The 16,743-nt window shown below is 34.9% G+C and overlaps 1 protein-coding gene across 1 annotated transcript; it reads left to right on the forward strand.

Moving 5' to 3' along the window:
• The first annotated feature begins 7,847 nt into the window (after nucleotides 1–7,847).
• LOC136821631 (uncharacterized) lies at nucleotides 7,848–16,416 on the forward strand. The gene is made up of 5 exons (XM_067077843.1): nucleotides 7,848–7,908; nucleotides 9,106–9,187; nucleotides 14,573–15,272; nucleotides 15,503–15,712; nucleotides 16,228–16,416. The coding sequence occupies exons 2-5, from the start codon at nucleotides 9,132–9,134 to the stop codon at nucleotides 16,375–16,377; spliced, it is 1,116 nt and encodes a 371-aa protein (XP_066933944.1). The 5' UTR covers nucleotides 7,848–7,908; nucleotides 9,106–9,131; the 3' UTR covers nucleotides 16,378–16,416.
• Nucleotides 16,417–16,743: the final 327 nt, after the last annotated feature.

The raw sequence follows: 16,743 nt of genomic DNA on the forward strand, positions 1-16,743 counted from the left end.
ATCGTCTCTTTGCACACCACGCAGTTTTCCTACCACTAGACTAACTTTGAGACGCCAGTATACTATTATCTTTACAGCAACATTGGAGCTGGATGAGTTAAAATCAACCTTCTTCACAAATATATTTTTTTGCTTTAGAAGATTCCTAATTCAGATGATCTTTAAAACTTTCTCTTTACTATAGCGGCTCCCTATCACTTTCAAAACTTTTCTAAACATCTTTATATTATACTTTGTCCCGGTTTGAACTCTGGTCTTTTAGAAGAATGTGCATTCTTTTGAACCAGCAAGCCAACTGTGGCATGCGTAAAGTTAGTTACTTTATTCAAGGGTATGGCGGGACGGTATTTGAAAATTTCACTTTAAAATTGTCTCTCTAATCTATATATTAATACGCTTAAACGTGTGTGTTTACAACGTTTCTATAAAAAGTGTTCGAAATTCTAACAAAGCTCTACAAAGCCTCTTCTTCACGGCGTTGAACCATCGTCTCTTTGCACCCCACGCAGTTTTCCTACCACTAGACTAACTTTGAGACGCCAGTACACTATTATGAGTTAAAATCAACCTTCTTCACAAATATTTTTTGCTTTAGAAGATTCCTAATTCAGATGATCTTTAAACTTTCTCTTTACTATAGCGGCTCCCTATCACTTTCATAACTTTTCTAAACATCTTTATATTATACTTTGTCCCGGTTTGAACTCTGGTCTTTTAGAAGAATGTGCATTCTTTTGAACCAGCAAGCCAACTGTGGCATGCGTAAAGTTAGTTACTTTATTCAAGGGTATGGCGGGACGGTATTTGAAAATTTCACTTTAAAATTGTCTCTCTAATCTATATATTAATACGCTTAAACGTGTGTGTTTACAACGTTCTATAAAAAGTGTTCGAAATTCTAACAAAGCTCTACAAAGCCTCTTCTTCACGGCGTTGAACCATCGTCTCTTTGCAAACCACGCAGTTTTCCTACCACTAGACTAACTTTGAGACGCCAGTATACTATTATCTTTACAGCAACATTGGAGCTGGATGAGTTTAAAATCAACCTTCTTCACAAATATATTTTTTGCTTTAGAAGATTCCTAATTCAGATGATCTTTAAACTTTCTCTTTACTATAGCGGCTCCCTATCACTTTCATAACTTTTCTAAACATCTTTATATTATACTTTGTCCCGGTTTGAACTCTGGTCTTTTAGAAGAATGTGCATTCTTTTGAACCAGCAAGCCAACTGTGGCATGCGTAAAGTTAGTTACTTTATTCAAGGGTATGGCGGGACGGTATTTGAAAATTTCACTTTAAAATTGTCTCTCTAATCTATATATTAATACGCTTAAACGTGTGTGTTTACAACGTTCTATAAAAAGTGTTCGAAATTCTAACAAAGCTCTACAAAAGCCTCTTCTTCACGGCGTTGAACCATCGTCTCTTTGCACACCACGCAGTTTTCCTACCACTAGACTAACTTTGAGACGCCAGTATACTATTATCTTTTACAGCAACATTGGAGCTGGATGAGTTAAAATCAACCTTCTTCACAAATATATTTTTTGCTTTAGAAGATTCCTAATTCAGATGATCTTTAAAACTTTCTCTTTACTATAGCGGCTCCCTATCACTTTCAAAACTTTTCTAAACATCTTTATATTATACTTTGTCCCGGTTTGAACTCTGGTCTTTTAGAAGAATGTGCATTCTTTTGAACCAGCAAGCCAACTGTGGCATGCGTAAAGTTAGTTACTTTATTCAAGGGTATGGCGGGACGGTATTTGAAAAATTTCACTTTAAAATTGTCTCTCTAATCTATATATTAATACGCTTAAACGTGTGTGTTTACAACGTTCTATAAAAAGTGTTCGAAATTCTAACAAAGCTCTACAAAGCCTCTTCTTCACGGCGTTGAACCATCGTCTCTTTGCACCCCACGCAGTTTTCCTACCACTAGACTAACTTTGAGACGCCAGTACACTATTATGAGTTAAAAAATCAACCTTCTTCACAAATATATTTTTTGCTTTAGAAGATTCCTAATTCAGATGATCTTTAAACTTTCTCTTTACTATAGCGGCTCCCTATCACTTTCATAACTTTTCTAAACATCTTTATATTATACTTTGTCCCGGTTTGAACTCTGGTCTTTTAGAAGAATGTGCATTCTTTTGAACCAGCAAGCCAACTGTGGCATGCGTAAAGTTAGTTACTTTATTCAAGGGTATGGCGGGACGGTATTTGAAAATTTCACTTTTTAAAATTGTCTCTCTAATCTATATATTAATACGCTTAAACGTGTGTGTTTACAACGTTCTATAAAAAGTGTTCGAAATTCTAACAAAGCTCTACAAAGCCTCTTCTTCACGGCGTTGAACCATCGTCTCTTTGCAAACCACGCAGTTTTCCTACCACTAGACTAACTTTGAGACGCCAGTATACTATTATCTTTACAGCAACATTGGAGCTGGATGAGTTAAAATCAACCTTCTTCACAAATATATTTTTTGCTTTAGAAGATTCCTAATTCAGATGATCTTTAAAACTTTCTCTTTACTATAGCGGCTCCCTATCACTTTCAAAACTTTTCTAAACATCTTTATATTATACTTTGTCCCGGTTTGAACTCTGGTCTTTTAGAAGAATGTGCATTCTTTTGAACCAGCAAGCCAACTGTGGCATGCGTAAAGTTAGTTACTTTATTCAAGGGTATGGCGGGACGGTATTTGAAAATTTCACTTTAAAATTGTCTCTCTAATCTATATATTAATACGCTTAAACGTGTGTGTTTACAACGTTCTATAAAAAGTGTTCGAAATTCTAACAAAGCTCTACAAAGCCTCTTCTTCACGGCGTTGAACCATCGTCTCTTTGCACACCACGCAGTTTTCCTACCACTAGACTAACTTTGAGACGCCAGTATACTATTATCTTTACAGCAACATTGGAGCTGGATGAGTTAAAATCAACCTTCTTCACAAATATATTTGTTTTTGCTTTAGAAGATTCCTAATTCAGATGATCTTTAAAACTTTCTCTTTACTATAGCGGCTCCCTATCACTTTCAAAACTTTTCTAAACATCTTTATATTATACTTTGTCCCGGTTTGAACTCTGGTCTTTTAGAAGAATGTGCATTCTTTTGAACCAGCAAGCCAACTGTGGCATGCGTAAAGTTAGTTACTTTATTCAAGGGTATGGCGGGACGGTATTTGAAAATTTCACTTTAAAATTGTCTCTCTCTCTAATCTATATATTAATACGCTTAAACGTGTGTGTTTACAACGTTCTATAAAAAGTGTTCGAAATTCTAACAAAGCTCTACAAAGCCTCTTCTTCACGGCGTTGAACCATCGTCTCTTTGCACCCCACGCAGTTTTCCTACCACTAGACTAACTTTGAGACGCCAGTACACTATTATGAGTTAAAATCAACCTTCTTCACAAATATATTTTTTGCTTTAGAAGATTCCTAATTCAGATGATCTTTAAACTTTCTCTTTACTATAGCGGCTCCCTATCACTTTCATAACTTTTCTAAACATCTTTATATTATACTTTGTCCCGGTTTGAACTCTGGTCTTTTAGAAGAATGTGCATTCTTTTGAACCAGCAAGCCAACTGTGGCATGCGTAAAGTTAGTTACTTTATTCAAGGGTATGGCGGGACGGTATTTGAAAATTTCACTTTAAAATTGTCTCTCTAATCTATATATTAATACGCTTAAACGTGTGTGTTTACAACGTTCTATAAAAAGTGTTCGAAATTCTAACAAAGCTCTACAAAGCCTCTTCTTCACGGCGTTGAACCATCGTCTCTTTGCAAACCACGCAGTTTTCCTACCACTAGACTAACTTTGAGACGCCAGTATACTATTATCTTTACAGCAACATTGGAGCTGGATGAGTTAAAATCAACCTTCTTCACAAATATATTTTTTTTGCTTTAGAAGATTCCTAATTCAGATGATCTTTAAACTTTCTCTTTACTATAGCGGCTCCCTATCACTTTCATAACTTTTCTAAACATCTTTATATTATACTTTGTCCCGGTTTGAACTCTGGTCTTTTAGAAGAATGTGCATTCTTTTGAACCAGCAAGCCAACTGTGGCATGCGTAAAGTTAGTTACTTTATTCAAGGGTATGGCGGGACGGTATTTGAAAATCACTTTCACTTTAAAATTGTCTCTCTAATCTATATATTAATACGCTTAAACGTGTGTGTTTACAACGTTCTATAAAAAGTGTTCGAAATTCTAACAAAGCTCTACAAAGCCTCTTCTTCACGGCGTTGAACCATCGTCTCTTTGCACACCACGCAGTTTTCCTACCACTAGACTAACTTTGAGACGCCAGTATACTATTATCTTTACAGCAACATTGGAGCTGGATGAGTTAAAATCAACCTTCTTCACAAATATATTTTTTGCTTTAGAAGATTCCTAATTCAGATGATCTTTAAAACTTTCTCTTTACTATAGCGGCTCCCTATCACTTTCAAAACTTTTCAAAGTCTTTCAAAGTCACTCTCGAATGTCCAGCCACGATGGCTAGCCACGATGGCTAAAAATATCGAAAATATAATTCTTCTAAGCCAATTACTTAATTGTGGTTAAAAATTGCAATGCAATGTTATCTTTTATCTATTTTTTTCATTAAATTAAAATCGTATCACTATCTCGGCAGCTATATTTCTTCCTACAGAGATTTTTTATATGTATAGTACACCCCTGTCTCAGTGCCACGGTGGAACTTTTTCCCTCAGTGGTGATGAAAATTTCTATCGAAATTGCAATGGGGATAGAAAATCTATTGTTTCCAGCTCAAAAATTCCAGTGGGGATGGTTTTGGAGTCCCATTTTTTCCATTCAATTTTCAATGGGGATAGAATTAGGGAAATTTCCCAGTGGGGTTGAATATGTAGGGTATTTTTTCCACCTGGGACGATTTTTTGGCCTATTTTTCCACCGGGTCTGTGACACAGGGGTGTTATAGTGATTCGCTGGATTGGGACACGCAGCGTGCGACGCTGCGCATACGGCTAGTTTCGAATTGTATTCCATGGTAAGAAATCCTTGCTGTTCTTTTGTCACTAGAAATATAGAAAAAGAGTAATGTAATAGAAATCAGCGAAATTTATTCCCCGCGTAATTTGATCTCGTTAAAGTTCTTTAAGATTGAAACGAAACCTATCTACTATTTTTACCGAACTCCTAAAAAAACCAATTCACGGATAGAAATTTAAATGATTTTCAAGTGTTTTTAAATGAGCAGGGTAGTGATTTAGTGGTTAACCCTCGTTTTTTTGAAAAATTTTTCATTTTAAGGTGGTAGTCTACCGCCAGATTTCAAAAGTCAAAAAATCACATTTTTTGCAATAACTCAAGAACTTCTTTACATTTCGTAATGAAATTTTCAGGAAATGTATATCAACTATTAACATTTCTAAAAATAAAAAAAAAATCTAAAAATAACCAAAGACGGGGGTAAAATCAGCCAGGGGGTAAAATACTTTATTTTGCTTGTGTCAGGTTTTCTGAATAGTCGGCTTGACCTATGAAGTTAGTTTTTTTTTTTTAAATGACTAATATTTAGAAAAGGTCTGGAATGAGTGAAAAAAAAAATTAAAATATTTTTCCAGGGGGTAAGAAACTGAAAAAAACGCTTTTTTGAGATTAAAAATCAGGAAACCAATTTTAAAACTTTTTAATCCATTTATTCAATGCACAATCATTTAAGGAAACTTCCCTGAAAATTTCAAGTCTGTAGCTACTCTCAATCCTAAGATATTTCTGACAAGGTGTTTGCGAACCCCCGGAAACGCGTTTTTGAGAAAATCAAAGAAAAAGACAAAAATGGCTATCATTTTAAGCTGGAAAGCTCTTTTCAAAAAATTTCTTCACTGAATACTCATCAAACCAGTCAGGTTTCATAAGTTAAGGTAAAACATTTCACAAAAATTGATAAATTATCCAAAAATCAACAAAAACATGTTGCGCTAAAGTTACGTAAATATAGCAAACTTTGCGGTAATCTTGCGATAACATCAAATTTGGGTGAAAACAGCCACATAAGTGTGACAAAATGTTCATTGAAATTCCAGCATGACTCTCTATAGACATGGAAACTTTTCTAGTGCATATTTTTATTCACATAGACTTGAATTGACAATGAGCTGGCTTGATCGAAGGCGGTGCCTTCGCTTCGGTTACCGCCTAGGCGGTTATGAACTGGCTGGTGTCAGATGAGAAATGTGTGTCTCCAGAAGTTAGATCCAGTTCATTATAATGCACATTTCTATCTCTGTTACATCATGTTGTGCTTGGAAATATCTCAGTTACATTTAAATCCACTACAAAACAATATGTGAGCCACCAAAAGCACACTGTCTATGCTCAAAACAAAATGCCGACAACTTAAATGTTTTTCGCAGAAATCCAGCAACACAACCAATGTAGAGCAACTCCATAGATTCTGTAGAGTCCATTCTTCATTTAAATAAATCATTTCAATCAAAGAGATTAAGTTTTGATCTAAAACTTGCCAAGAAATCTGCAGAATCATGCTTACAGCTTGCTTTTCATCTGGTTTTGATGTGCTACACTACTGCAGCTACCATCTTTAATTTCAAGGATTACGTAATGCCACGGAAAATAATATTTTGACGCTCGAAAAGGGCGTAAAAAGAGCTTTCTTTTGGCGTATCACATTGCTATGTTTCGGCCGAGATTGAAGAAATAAGTCCTTAGCAACGGGATTTTTTCTGTTGCTAGGGCGATTTTTCAAGCACCCAACAGGATAAAAATGCTCACTGCGGCCTGAATGATAAAGATATAGCTCTGAAATTTTCAGGAGATGTTCAGAAAGACCTAAGGATCTCAAAACACCCAAAAACCAGAATTCGACAATTTTTTCGATGATTTTTTATTTTTGGGTAGACTACCACCTTAAGGCAATACATATGTTCAGTTTTTACACATTTTACACACCTTTGCTTATTTCGACCCTTACAAGTGCAATTTGGGTAACCTGAGATCAGATTGTTAATGTTTTCTGCACACCACGCTGAAGCTCTAAAGGGATGTGGAAAAACATAACAATATGACGAATATGCAATCTCAAAATCGTAAGGACTGCGTTCGTCTAAAAGGACTAGGAACGACAACAAAGTTGCATGATTGTGTTTATGAATAGGGCACCGTATCATTTTTTGAGTTTCTGGCGCACAATAAGATTTTTGTTGTAGAATTTTGCGCGGTAGGACTATTTTCCTCAGATGTATAATTTTCAAGCGCCTTCAGAGGTTTACCGTGCGTGTAAGAAAATTAAGAACAGCTGTTATTAGGCTAATTTTGGGAAGCTTGGAAAAAAGACCCTTAAGTGCCGTACAGTAGAATGTACAATCGGTCGTTTACCTTGATTGTCCCCGGATAATATATCTTAAAGTAATCAGTTCACAAACCTTTGAAAATTTCCGTATCTTCAACAACTGGGGCATTGATTTTAAAACGACATAATTTTCTTCTTTCAAGATTAATCGAATAAATTAAATATGTATTTTACTTTCACTAAAACAAATTATTCAAAACTGATGTACCTTTTTCTAGAACTTCTTTCAATAGTTATCAAGGTAACGTTATCAACATGCATTGTTATTTTCTCAAAAAAAGGACACAGCGGTTAGCTCTATTTGCATTCATATAAGTACAATTCTAAGAACTCAATTGATGATTATACTTTTCAGTTCAAAAACAGTTTCGTCACATTATATCGAAAAAACAACCATTCATTTTATATACATATGTGGTTTCTCATATAATCTGATTATTAAAATTATTTTTTACTTAGAGTTTTGAGATGCGAAATGATTATTTTAAATGCAAGTAGACAGGAGAGGACGAAAAGAGTGTAAAAACAGGTAAAAGTATAAATGTAGAACAAAGATAAAATTATATATTATACTTTATTACTTATCATGTATGTTATTGCAACCCGAGGGAGTACTTAGGAAAAAGTGGGTGCTGTTGGGTGAGTTTACATCTAGGGAGAATCGATTAAGGAATACAATGATAATCGCACTATTTCTTTCCATCACGATTCCTTTGTAAGTCATAATTGATTTTCCCTAAGCTTTCTGATTGGTTCAAATTTTATTACAGAATGTGAATATGGTTTTTCTATATTCAACCGTCTATACATTTCAACTGGACACCATACAAGTTCATGCTGCATAGTAAAGCTTGATCAAAAAAGTCATTTGCGTATCATCTTCATCGAAATCATTTTCCAATTTTTTACTCATTTGAAATGAATTGGAAAAATTGTTCACACGATTTCTTTTCAAAAATTAATGAATCTTCTTCTCGTTACGTCCTTTGTCTGAAGAGGTACCCAAACCTACCTCTTGTAACAATGGCAATAACGAGGGGAAGATCGATTATGTTTATAAAAGAATTCGTAAAAGTGATTTTGAGCTTTTGTCTCGTTTATGTTCTGAATTGTTATCGACAAAAGGAGTGTTAATCGATTTTCCCCTACAGATGTGTAAACCCACCCACCTCTATTAAAGGTAAAATGCCTTTGTAAAAATTACGTGAGCGAAGCGAACACATAAATATTTTGAGACATTAAATAATTTTTTTATGAATAGAAAGAAGTTTCAATAAAATCCGCTGGGAGTTAATCACCTTAGTCATAATTTCAAAACCAGGCAAGCGATGTTCGTGATGTAATTTATGAAAAGGTCTATCGCATTGAATTTCAAGCCCGAAGGGCTAGAGGTGAAACGTGAAACTTTAACCCTTCTCAGGCAAGAGAAATTGAAGTCACTTATTTCCCATCCAAAAGCGCGCATAGAACGCGCCGTAATCATGACGACGGACTGTATCTAGTGGTTCCTTTTTTTTGGAGGAGTACATTTTTGGTAATCTAACGATAAAATTTAGTTTCAATCCGGCGTTTGTGTAGAAACTACCGCGCGGGCGTTCTGGATGGGAAATAAGAGGTTTCATTTCCCATCCAGGAGTCTCGCCTCTAGCCCTTCGGCCTTGAAACTCAATGGTCTATCGCACAATAAAAAATAGAATGCATTTTATATATTTTCTTATATTTTCAGGATAGATATTGCACGCAATAAACAACATGAGTTATCTAAGATCGAGCTCCCGAACCCAAACAACTGAAACAACTAGAACGACGTAAGTAAATACACTTTTTTTTCTATAAGAAACAATTTTATAAGAACAATGAGGCTCGAAATCGTTAAAAAATAAAAACAATTTAAGAACAATGCTGAGCCTGGAATGACTCATTTTCAAGCAATTCAGTGGTCAAAGTAGTAAAAAATGGGTATAACGCCTAAAATACCTCAATTACACTCTATAATAAGGGAGCGTCTCCAAATATTGTTTCAATTTCTTCGTTTCAAATTGTTTCATGAAACGAATTAAAACGAAGCTCAAACGAAGTTCAAACGAAGCTCAAACGAAATGCATAATTAGCTCTAATTTAGAGATAATTATCTAATATTATCTCTAAGTTTTTTCTATTTCGTTTCATTTCGTTTAGAGAAATTTCTCAATTAAAATTTTGTGAAACGGATAGGACAAAGAGTTCATGTTTAATTTCACAAAAGCATAAAGGTCGTGGTCCACTTAGCCTTTTTTGGTCGACGTTCAATGCGCACGGCTCGAGCGCATTGTGCGCAGAGCGCTTTTATACTTCCATTGAAAACTAGAAAAAAGTTGCAAAAGCAATTGTACATGATGAAAATAAACACACAATCAGTATGTTTACCTTCTCTCTGATTGGCTACTTCATAAAGAACAATAGAAGAGACGCACAGCTTTGCGCACAAAGTTGAAATTTTTCAACTTTCAAAAAAGCTCACGCCGTTCATTGCGACAAGCCTTGAAGGCTTAATTTATTTAATTTATGCAATAATCGAGCCGTGCGCGTTGTGCGGCGACCAAAAAAAGCTAAGTGGACCACGACCTTAATACTTTATTTTCAACAGAAAGATTTGGTTGAAGATAAATCCAAATTAAAGTCTGCTTTCGTATTTTATGATGTAGACTTTTCTGAAATATGTTTTTCTTATTGTTCGGGGCTATCTTAACAGGGATATAATTAGTGCAACAATTTTAACAGGTCTTGACGGTGTTACCGACTCAATTTGTAATTAATTACCAACTCAGGTGTAATTAACTAAGGTATTCCCGTATGAATTATATTCAAGTAATTTGCAAAGTGTTTCGGGTTGTTATGTCGGAAAGTATGATCTTCTTGATCCTCCTTTCGCAGCCTTCTATCATAATTTTTATTTTTTATCAGAAAACCAGGTTTTAAAAGAATTCTTAAATCGAGGGCAAAAGATATTAGAAAACTTGTTAAGCTTGAAAGCAAGAAACTTCAGAAACTGAATCCCTTTAAACATCGAAAAAAATATTACGCATTTTGAGGAAGTAAGAACTATCTATTGTTGCAGTAACAAAATCAGACTATTGCTAAAAGTTCTAAAAAGCTTTGGATGACGTGGAAATTATATGAAATTCAGAGAATAAAATTATTTCGTTTCACCATTCGTTTCAAAATTATTCTCTTTTTTTCAGTTCAATTATCTTGTTTTTTTAAGTAATTAAAGTTAATCAGACATCATTATCTGAAACGAAGTCGAAACGAAGTCGAAACGAAAGCTAAACGAAACATAAACGAAGCATTCGTTTCATTTTCGTTTAAAAATGAAACAATATTTGGAGACGCTCCCTAAGAACAGGATAAGAACAATTTGAGGTTCAAAGTGCCAAAAAATAAGAACAGCCGAGCCTCAGAAAGATTTCACTGGTTCTTATAAAAAAAAAGACACAGACACGTGCATGCTTTTTAAGCCTGTCTCGGACTTCGATTACTACCTTATCGGCCCTTTTTACACCGGCCCGCACCGGCCCTAATTTAACACCGACCCCTTTTACGCCGGCCTTTATTACGCCAGAGTCTAATTTTGGGCTTACGCCAATCAGGGCCGTTAATAACGCCAAAATTTGTAAAAATGGCAACTTATGCTTTAAATTAGCAAATAATGTTTAAAATTTACATTAAAATGTCATGTTTCAATAATAAATTGTTGAAATTTCCATTCAAAATCACTGATTTTCGGGAGGTCTTAGATATGGAGTAAAACAATCGATAATTTTTGTAATCGAATCATACCTAAAATCCTTTAAATTGAGAAATAATGATCGAAAACTAACGCCACTTTTAGGTAAAAATTGTAAAATTTCGGCCCTTTTTACGCCAGCCCTTTTAACGCTACCCCTTATTACGCCACGTGCCCAAAAATAACGCCAATAAGGGCCGGCGTAAAAAGGGCCGATAAGGTATTAATAATCATCGTTACACGTTTTTTTTAAAGAACATCCGAAATCTTTGAAGCCTACGGATGTTCTTAACTTTTTGAATTTCAAGCCTAAATATGTCCTTAGCATGTTCTTATTTTCCCCACTTTTTATGCATTTTTGTCCATTGTCCTAAGAAATTAGCTGTTTTCGAGTCCGCGAAGCCTTAAAATGTTCTTAACTTGTTCTTAACATTTTGGCCATCGAAGCTTTCGAATTCTTATTAAAAAAAACGTGTATCTTGTTTATAATATTTTTATTGAAAGGGAATGCAAATAAACTCAAAATCCGAATTTCCCTCTCTACTTACCAATAACAATCCAAGAGTTCTCTCGACAATCTACCGCTTTTTCTGAGCACTCTTTGGTTCAATTGCACGCTTTTTTCTAAGAATACATTTTATAAGAATGTCCATGATGAAAATGGCCAAAAAATCAAGAATATGCTTAGAATATCACAATCATGGAAATTTGCTACTCAAGTTAAGAATGCCATTTTTATAGCATTTTCAATTATAAATTGCCAATCATCCCCAATTAATGCTCACTCCTTTCACAAAAATACCATTTTATGCTTGAGACGTATGTACTAAGTGTTAAATCTAGTCTGAATTAGGATCCTAACCTAAGAATGCTGTAAGAATATTTTAGGATGATTTTCCCAAAAAAGTTAAGAATATCAATAATGAAATGAATTTACACCATTCTTATAAAAAAAAGCGTGTAGGTCAATAACTTCATGATTTTGAGTTTTCCGACCAATCAGATTGATTTGACTGTTAAGGGAACTTTTGGATTGTTATGGGTCAGTACGGTATTAAATAAGAATGTAATTATATACCATATTGCTTCGAAAAAAACCCTTTGGTGTTTATAATGTTTTGGTTTTTGAGGGGCGTTTCCTCAAGGGGGCGTTTAAAAAAAGGGGCTGTCAACTAATTAATCTATAATCAAGGTCAGTTTGATAAAGTGAATGGGAAATGAGACTCTTACTTTGTCTTTTCATTATTTTTTGAGTCCATTTATGGATTGTTGCAGAAAAGGGTCAAAATCAGTTCGAATAATAAAAGAATACAATTACAGCGAAGTCTCTTTAACTCGAACAAGTTTGAAGACCCCTTCAGTTAACAATGCCTTACAAACCATACTCTATAACTGGAGGTTTCCTTAACTCGAACATCCTTGTGTTTTCCGTGCATGTTCGAGTTATGGAGACTCTACTCTATATTTATGTATCGTCAATCTAAGTTTTCCTTCATATAATACTTCCTTACTACAGCTACTTGTTTCAAATAAATGGGAGAATTTTTCTTCAAAGAAGGGGCGTTTATTCGAGGGGCCACCTAAAAAAGGGTTTGTTTAATCGAACTAATACGGTACACGCTTTTCTTTTTATAAATAAGAATCTTAAGCTAAGGCTACACTGATAGTTTCTTCAGGCGGCTGCAATGCAATTGTTGCGTTGCAGTCGCCTGAAAATTGTTGCTGTCTAGCCATCTAAAAAAAGTAACCAGGAAAAACGTCAAAAAAACATTCGAATTACAAAACATTCGAATTACAAAATATTCGAATTACAAAACATTCGAATTATAAAACATTCTATTTTATCAAAAACATTCGATTTTCGAAGGTCCAACGTTCGAATGACGTAATAAGATTGGAATGTCAGATACATCGTCAAAGAAATTGCAGATTCTTCTGCAACAAAATCAGTTCAAACTGATTTTGTTGCAGACACTAATATTTTTATTGCGTTGCAGAGCAATTGCAGAAAAAATTGATGTGCTACATTTTGCAATCTCTCGCGCGCTTGCAACGCAACGTTAATTGCATTGCAGCCGCCTAAAAAAACTATCAGTGTAGCCTTAGCTTTACTATACTAAATGAGTTTATGAAAAATGTCTGTAACGCTAGCCCAGTAACATATGTTAAAGTTTCTAAAATTTGAACGCCGCGGCTGGAAAACCTATCTACCTTCGATACAAAAAGTCTCGCGCTAAGTTTGACAAGCGTAGAAAACTCGGATTAGAGAAGACTCTACACTGCTATTTGTAAACGAAAAAAGTTCTGACGTCAATTTCATGAAAAAGTACTGCGACGTCACAAAGTTTCAAATAAAAAGGTGTGGCTTTTTTGTTGTACGATTTCGAATTATTTTATATCAACACTCGCAACAAAATCCAACATTGTTGTTTGATGATTAAACTTCGTCTAACATTATTTAAAAAGGTTTCAATGTTGGTTGCATTGCATATGCGCCGGTCTTAAGCTGTCCGCATGTGAAGCCAACAAACGGGAAAACCTTCAGTGCTCGATCGCAAAGCGCGAGCCTCTCCTTCACAACTAAGGATTTTTCTTTTTCTAGAAGCAACCCTCTCACCACCTCAGACACCTTTGGGCGTCTGCAACGACGGGTACCCTCGATAATTTTAACAGGGTCACTATGGCATTTCATTGAACACAAACTTCCGTTATCTTAAAAAGACATATCATCGAGGCTTACAGACACAAAATTTTGACTATTGTAGAAAGTTTAGAAGTATAATTTTTATTATTGTATTCGGCATTTTAAGCCAAAACGATGTCAGGCATTAACCCACATTATAGCATTTTAAAGGCTTTTGATGTGCAAGCAAAACCGTTAACCGGCGTTTGCGACGACGGGAACCGTCTAGTATCTTCTATAAAAATATCAGGGTGAAAATTGGCCAAATCGTAAGAATACCCTAAGAATACCCTCTAGGGAGAATTTCACAGAATTTAATAAGAATACAGTCATTTTGTATTTGGTCAACAGAAAAAACTGCTTCCTTTGTTAGAGATTAATTGAAGCTTTGAGGAAGAAATGTAATTTTAACCCAAATGTTCACTCAAATTGATCATTTCTCATGTTTGTAAAAAAGTCAAGTCTAAAAAAGTAAGAATATCTTAAGAATATTTACCCTCAATTTTGGCACATAAAAAAATTCAAGGGAAAAATTGAACTCCATAACCATACTTGATTTTTTGACCTGAGAACAATATAATTTCTATTCCCATTGGGATTTTGATAGAATTTTTCATCCCCACTGTGGAAGTTCCACCGTGGCTGTGAGCTAGGGGTGTCCAATATCCGACTCTAACCGGAAACACAATAAAACCCCGTGTTTTTCTGGGCTGATAAAATATTTGCCTGTTTTTTTTTTTTCAGCCTGAGGCTTAGAATCCCCGTTGAGAATGATGAAATTGAAGAGTTTGATGCAGAGGAACTTGAACGAACATATTTAACCAATGTGTACCGTTATTCAAGACCTTTGAAGAACTTGAAGAAATTACAACTCCAAGGCTCTGTTTTCATGCACTGGGGAGTTGTAATCCACTATTTGGAAAAAGATGAAGAAGAGGGTTTACCAGCTAGATTCATTTACGAAGCCAATGAAGATGATGGTCTATTATGGGCTAGATGTCGACGTTTCAAGGAAGAGGACGAAAAAATTGCAAATTCTAGTTTGCAACTCGTTGAAGAACACGTCCAAATTTCTAAAAAGGAAGCAGAGGATTTTTGTCATATTTTCAATCAAAGAGCATTAAAGTATGACCTGTCTCATCAAAATTGTCAGGAATTTGTGAACGAAATGCTCACAAATCTTTCTCTGGCACCAAAGTATACTTTTAGAAGAGTATACGATGCTGCAACTAACTCATCCAGATCTCTCTATATCTCTTCTGGTAAAGTGACTGCTAACATTGTGAAAGCATTTCTACGATGTCCCAAAAAAGAATGGTGTATTAACATATTCACCAAGTTGGGTTTTGGTCAAGAGGTAGTGGAAAAAATGGCCAACGAACTTATGCAAAATACCTTATATAAGACCTTGGAGGGTGCTTTCAACTGGTATCAACTTTTCCAGGTATACCCCTTATTTTTTAGTTTTGCTCCTGCCATTGCTTCAAGCTAAAATTTTGATCTAATTCTGATGGTTAATAATAATCTTTTTGAAAATGGAATATCTTTTTTGGCGCTTCCCTTTTTAAGAAATTTCTCAAACTGCACAAAGGTTTTTGTTGTAGAAAGAATCAAATCTTAAACGCGCTCGATTTTTTTTACTTCAAATTTCTCTTTTCTCTTTCTTTTTTGTAGTATTTTGCTGAATTCTTGGTGAGAGAACTTGGCTTCTATTTCTTACAAAAATATAAATTTGATCCTGAAACATGCCATGCATCAGCTTTCGTATCAGGCAAAATCGCCAGTTTGGCAACAGCTACAGCTGTTGGTAGTTTGACAATGGGATTTGCTCCAGCGCTTCTTTTTTGGTTTTGTGCTGAGATCATCACTCAAATTATAAGTGAGGTAGGCTTGTGGTATTAATTTCTTTTACTATACACTTTTTTATAGGAACAACTTTATAAGAATAATGGCTTGGCATTAATTTCTTTTACTATACAATTTTTTATATAGGAACAATTTTATAAAAATAATGAGGCTAAAACTCGCCAAAAATAATACCAATTTGAGAACAATACTGAGCCTGAAATTACTCAATTTCAAGCAATTCAGCGGTCAAAGTAGTAAAAATTGGGTATATTGCCTAAACTACCTCAATTACAACCTAAAAACCTTTTGCCCCAAAAAATATCGAAATTTGGTCAAATTAGTCCCAAAAAGGGTCGTAAAATTCACAAAAGTTTTCCCTTTTTTCTTCCTTTTTAGTCCCGCTAAGGGTTCGAGGGTCGAAAGTCGAACGGTGCACCCCCGTCAGCTCACTACCCTAGTACCCTCCGAGGTCTTATTAAAGAAAGATCTAGGCAAAAAAATGACTCGTACAATATACGTTTAAATCTTTATTTTATATTTTTAATCCTTAGGCTGCACGATACTATCTTGGTGACAGTTACCCAACATTGTTTGGTGGTGATTCTGATTACATACGTTTCTTTAATGTATGTCACCAGGTTTATATCCCCTGGTTTGAAAAGAAATGCCAAGATCTTTGGGAACAATTCAGGCATGTCTAGTTTTGTAAAAAGCGCAAAGACACACTATAAGAACAACGATATTTATTAATTTCGCATAGCGAAAGTATTACAATCGGTTTTCTGCGGTCGTAGTGCTAAAAATCAACACTCAGCACTCGTTCTTCGTGTTCATAGTGCTCCACATGTTCTTCTAGAACATTCTAGAATATTATAAAGATGGACTCACGCACAAAGATGAATAACAGCGTTTCTTTAATGGTTCTACAAGGTGAATGTAACCAAGGGTTTGTAAACATTCCTTGTGAAAGCTTTTTAATGGCTGCTTGAAGTCAACACTTTGTACACTTTTCCTGCTGTGTATATATTTTTATTATGTTTTCTGGTAACTTGTAGAGTATTTAAAGA

This window comes from Clytia hemisphaerica, unplaced genomic scaffold (genome assembly GCF_902728285.1).
Source record: "Clytia hemisphaerica strain Z4C2 unplaced genomic scaffold, Clytia hemisphaerica genome assembly, whole genome shotgun sequence".
In the NCBI taxonomy this organism is placed as follows: Eukaryota; Metazoa; Cnidaria; class Hydrozoa; order Leptothecata; family Clytiidae; genus Clytia; species Clytia hemisphaerica.

Excerpts from the sequence above, each read along its gene's own strand:
- LOC136821631 (XM_067077843.1), top strand. The coding sequence starts at position 9,132 with ATGAGTTATCTAAGATCGAGCTCCCGAACCCAAACAACTGAAACAACT. Across the intron at positions 9,188-14,572 it reads ACTGAAACAACTAGAACGAC|CCTGAGGCTTAGAATCCCCG; the intron begins GTAAGTAAATAC and ends TTTTTTTTTCAG. Across the intron at positions 15,713-16,227 it reads TCACTCAAATTATAAGTGAG|GCTGCACGATACTATCTTGG; the intron begins GTAGGCTTGTGG and ends TTTAATCCTTAG.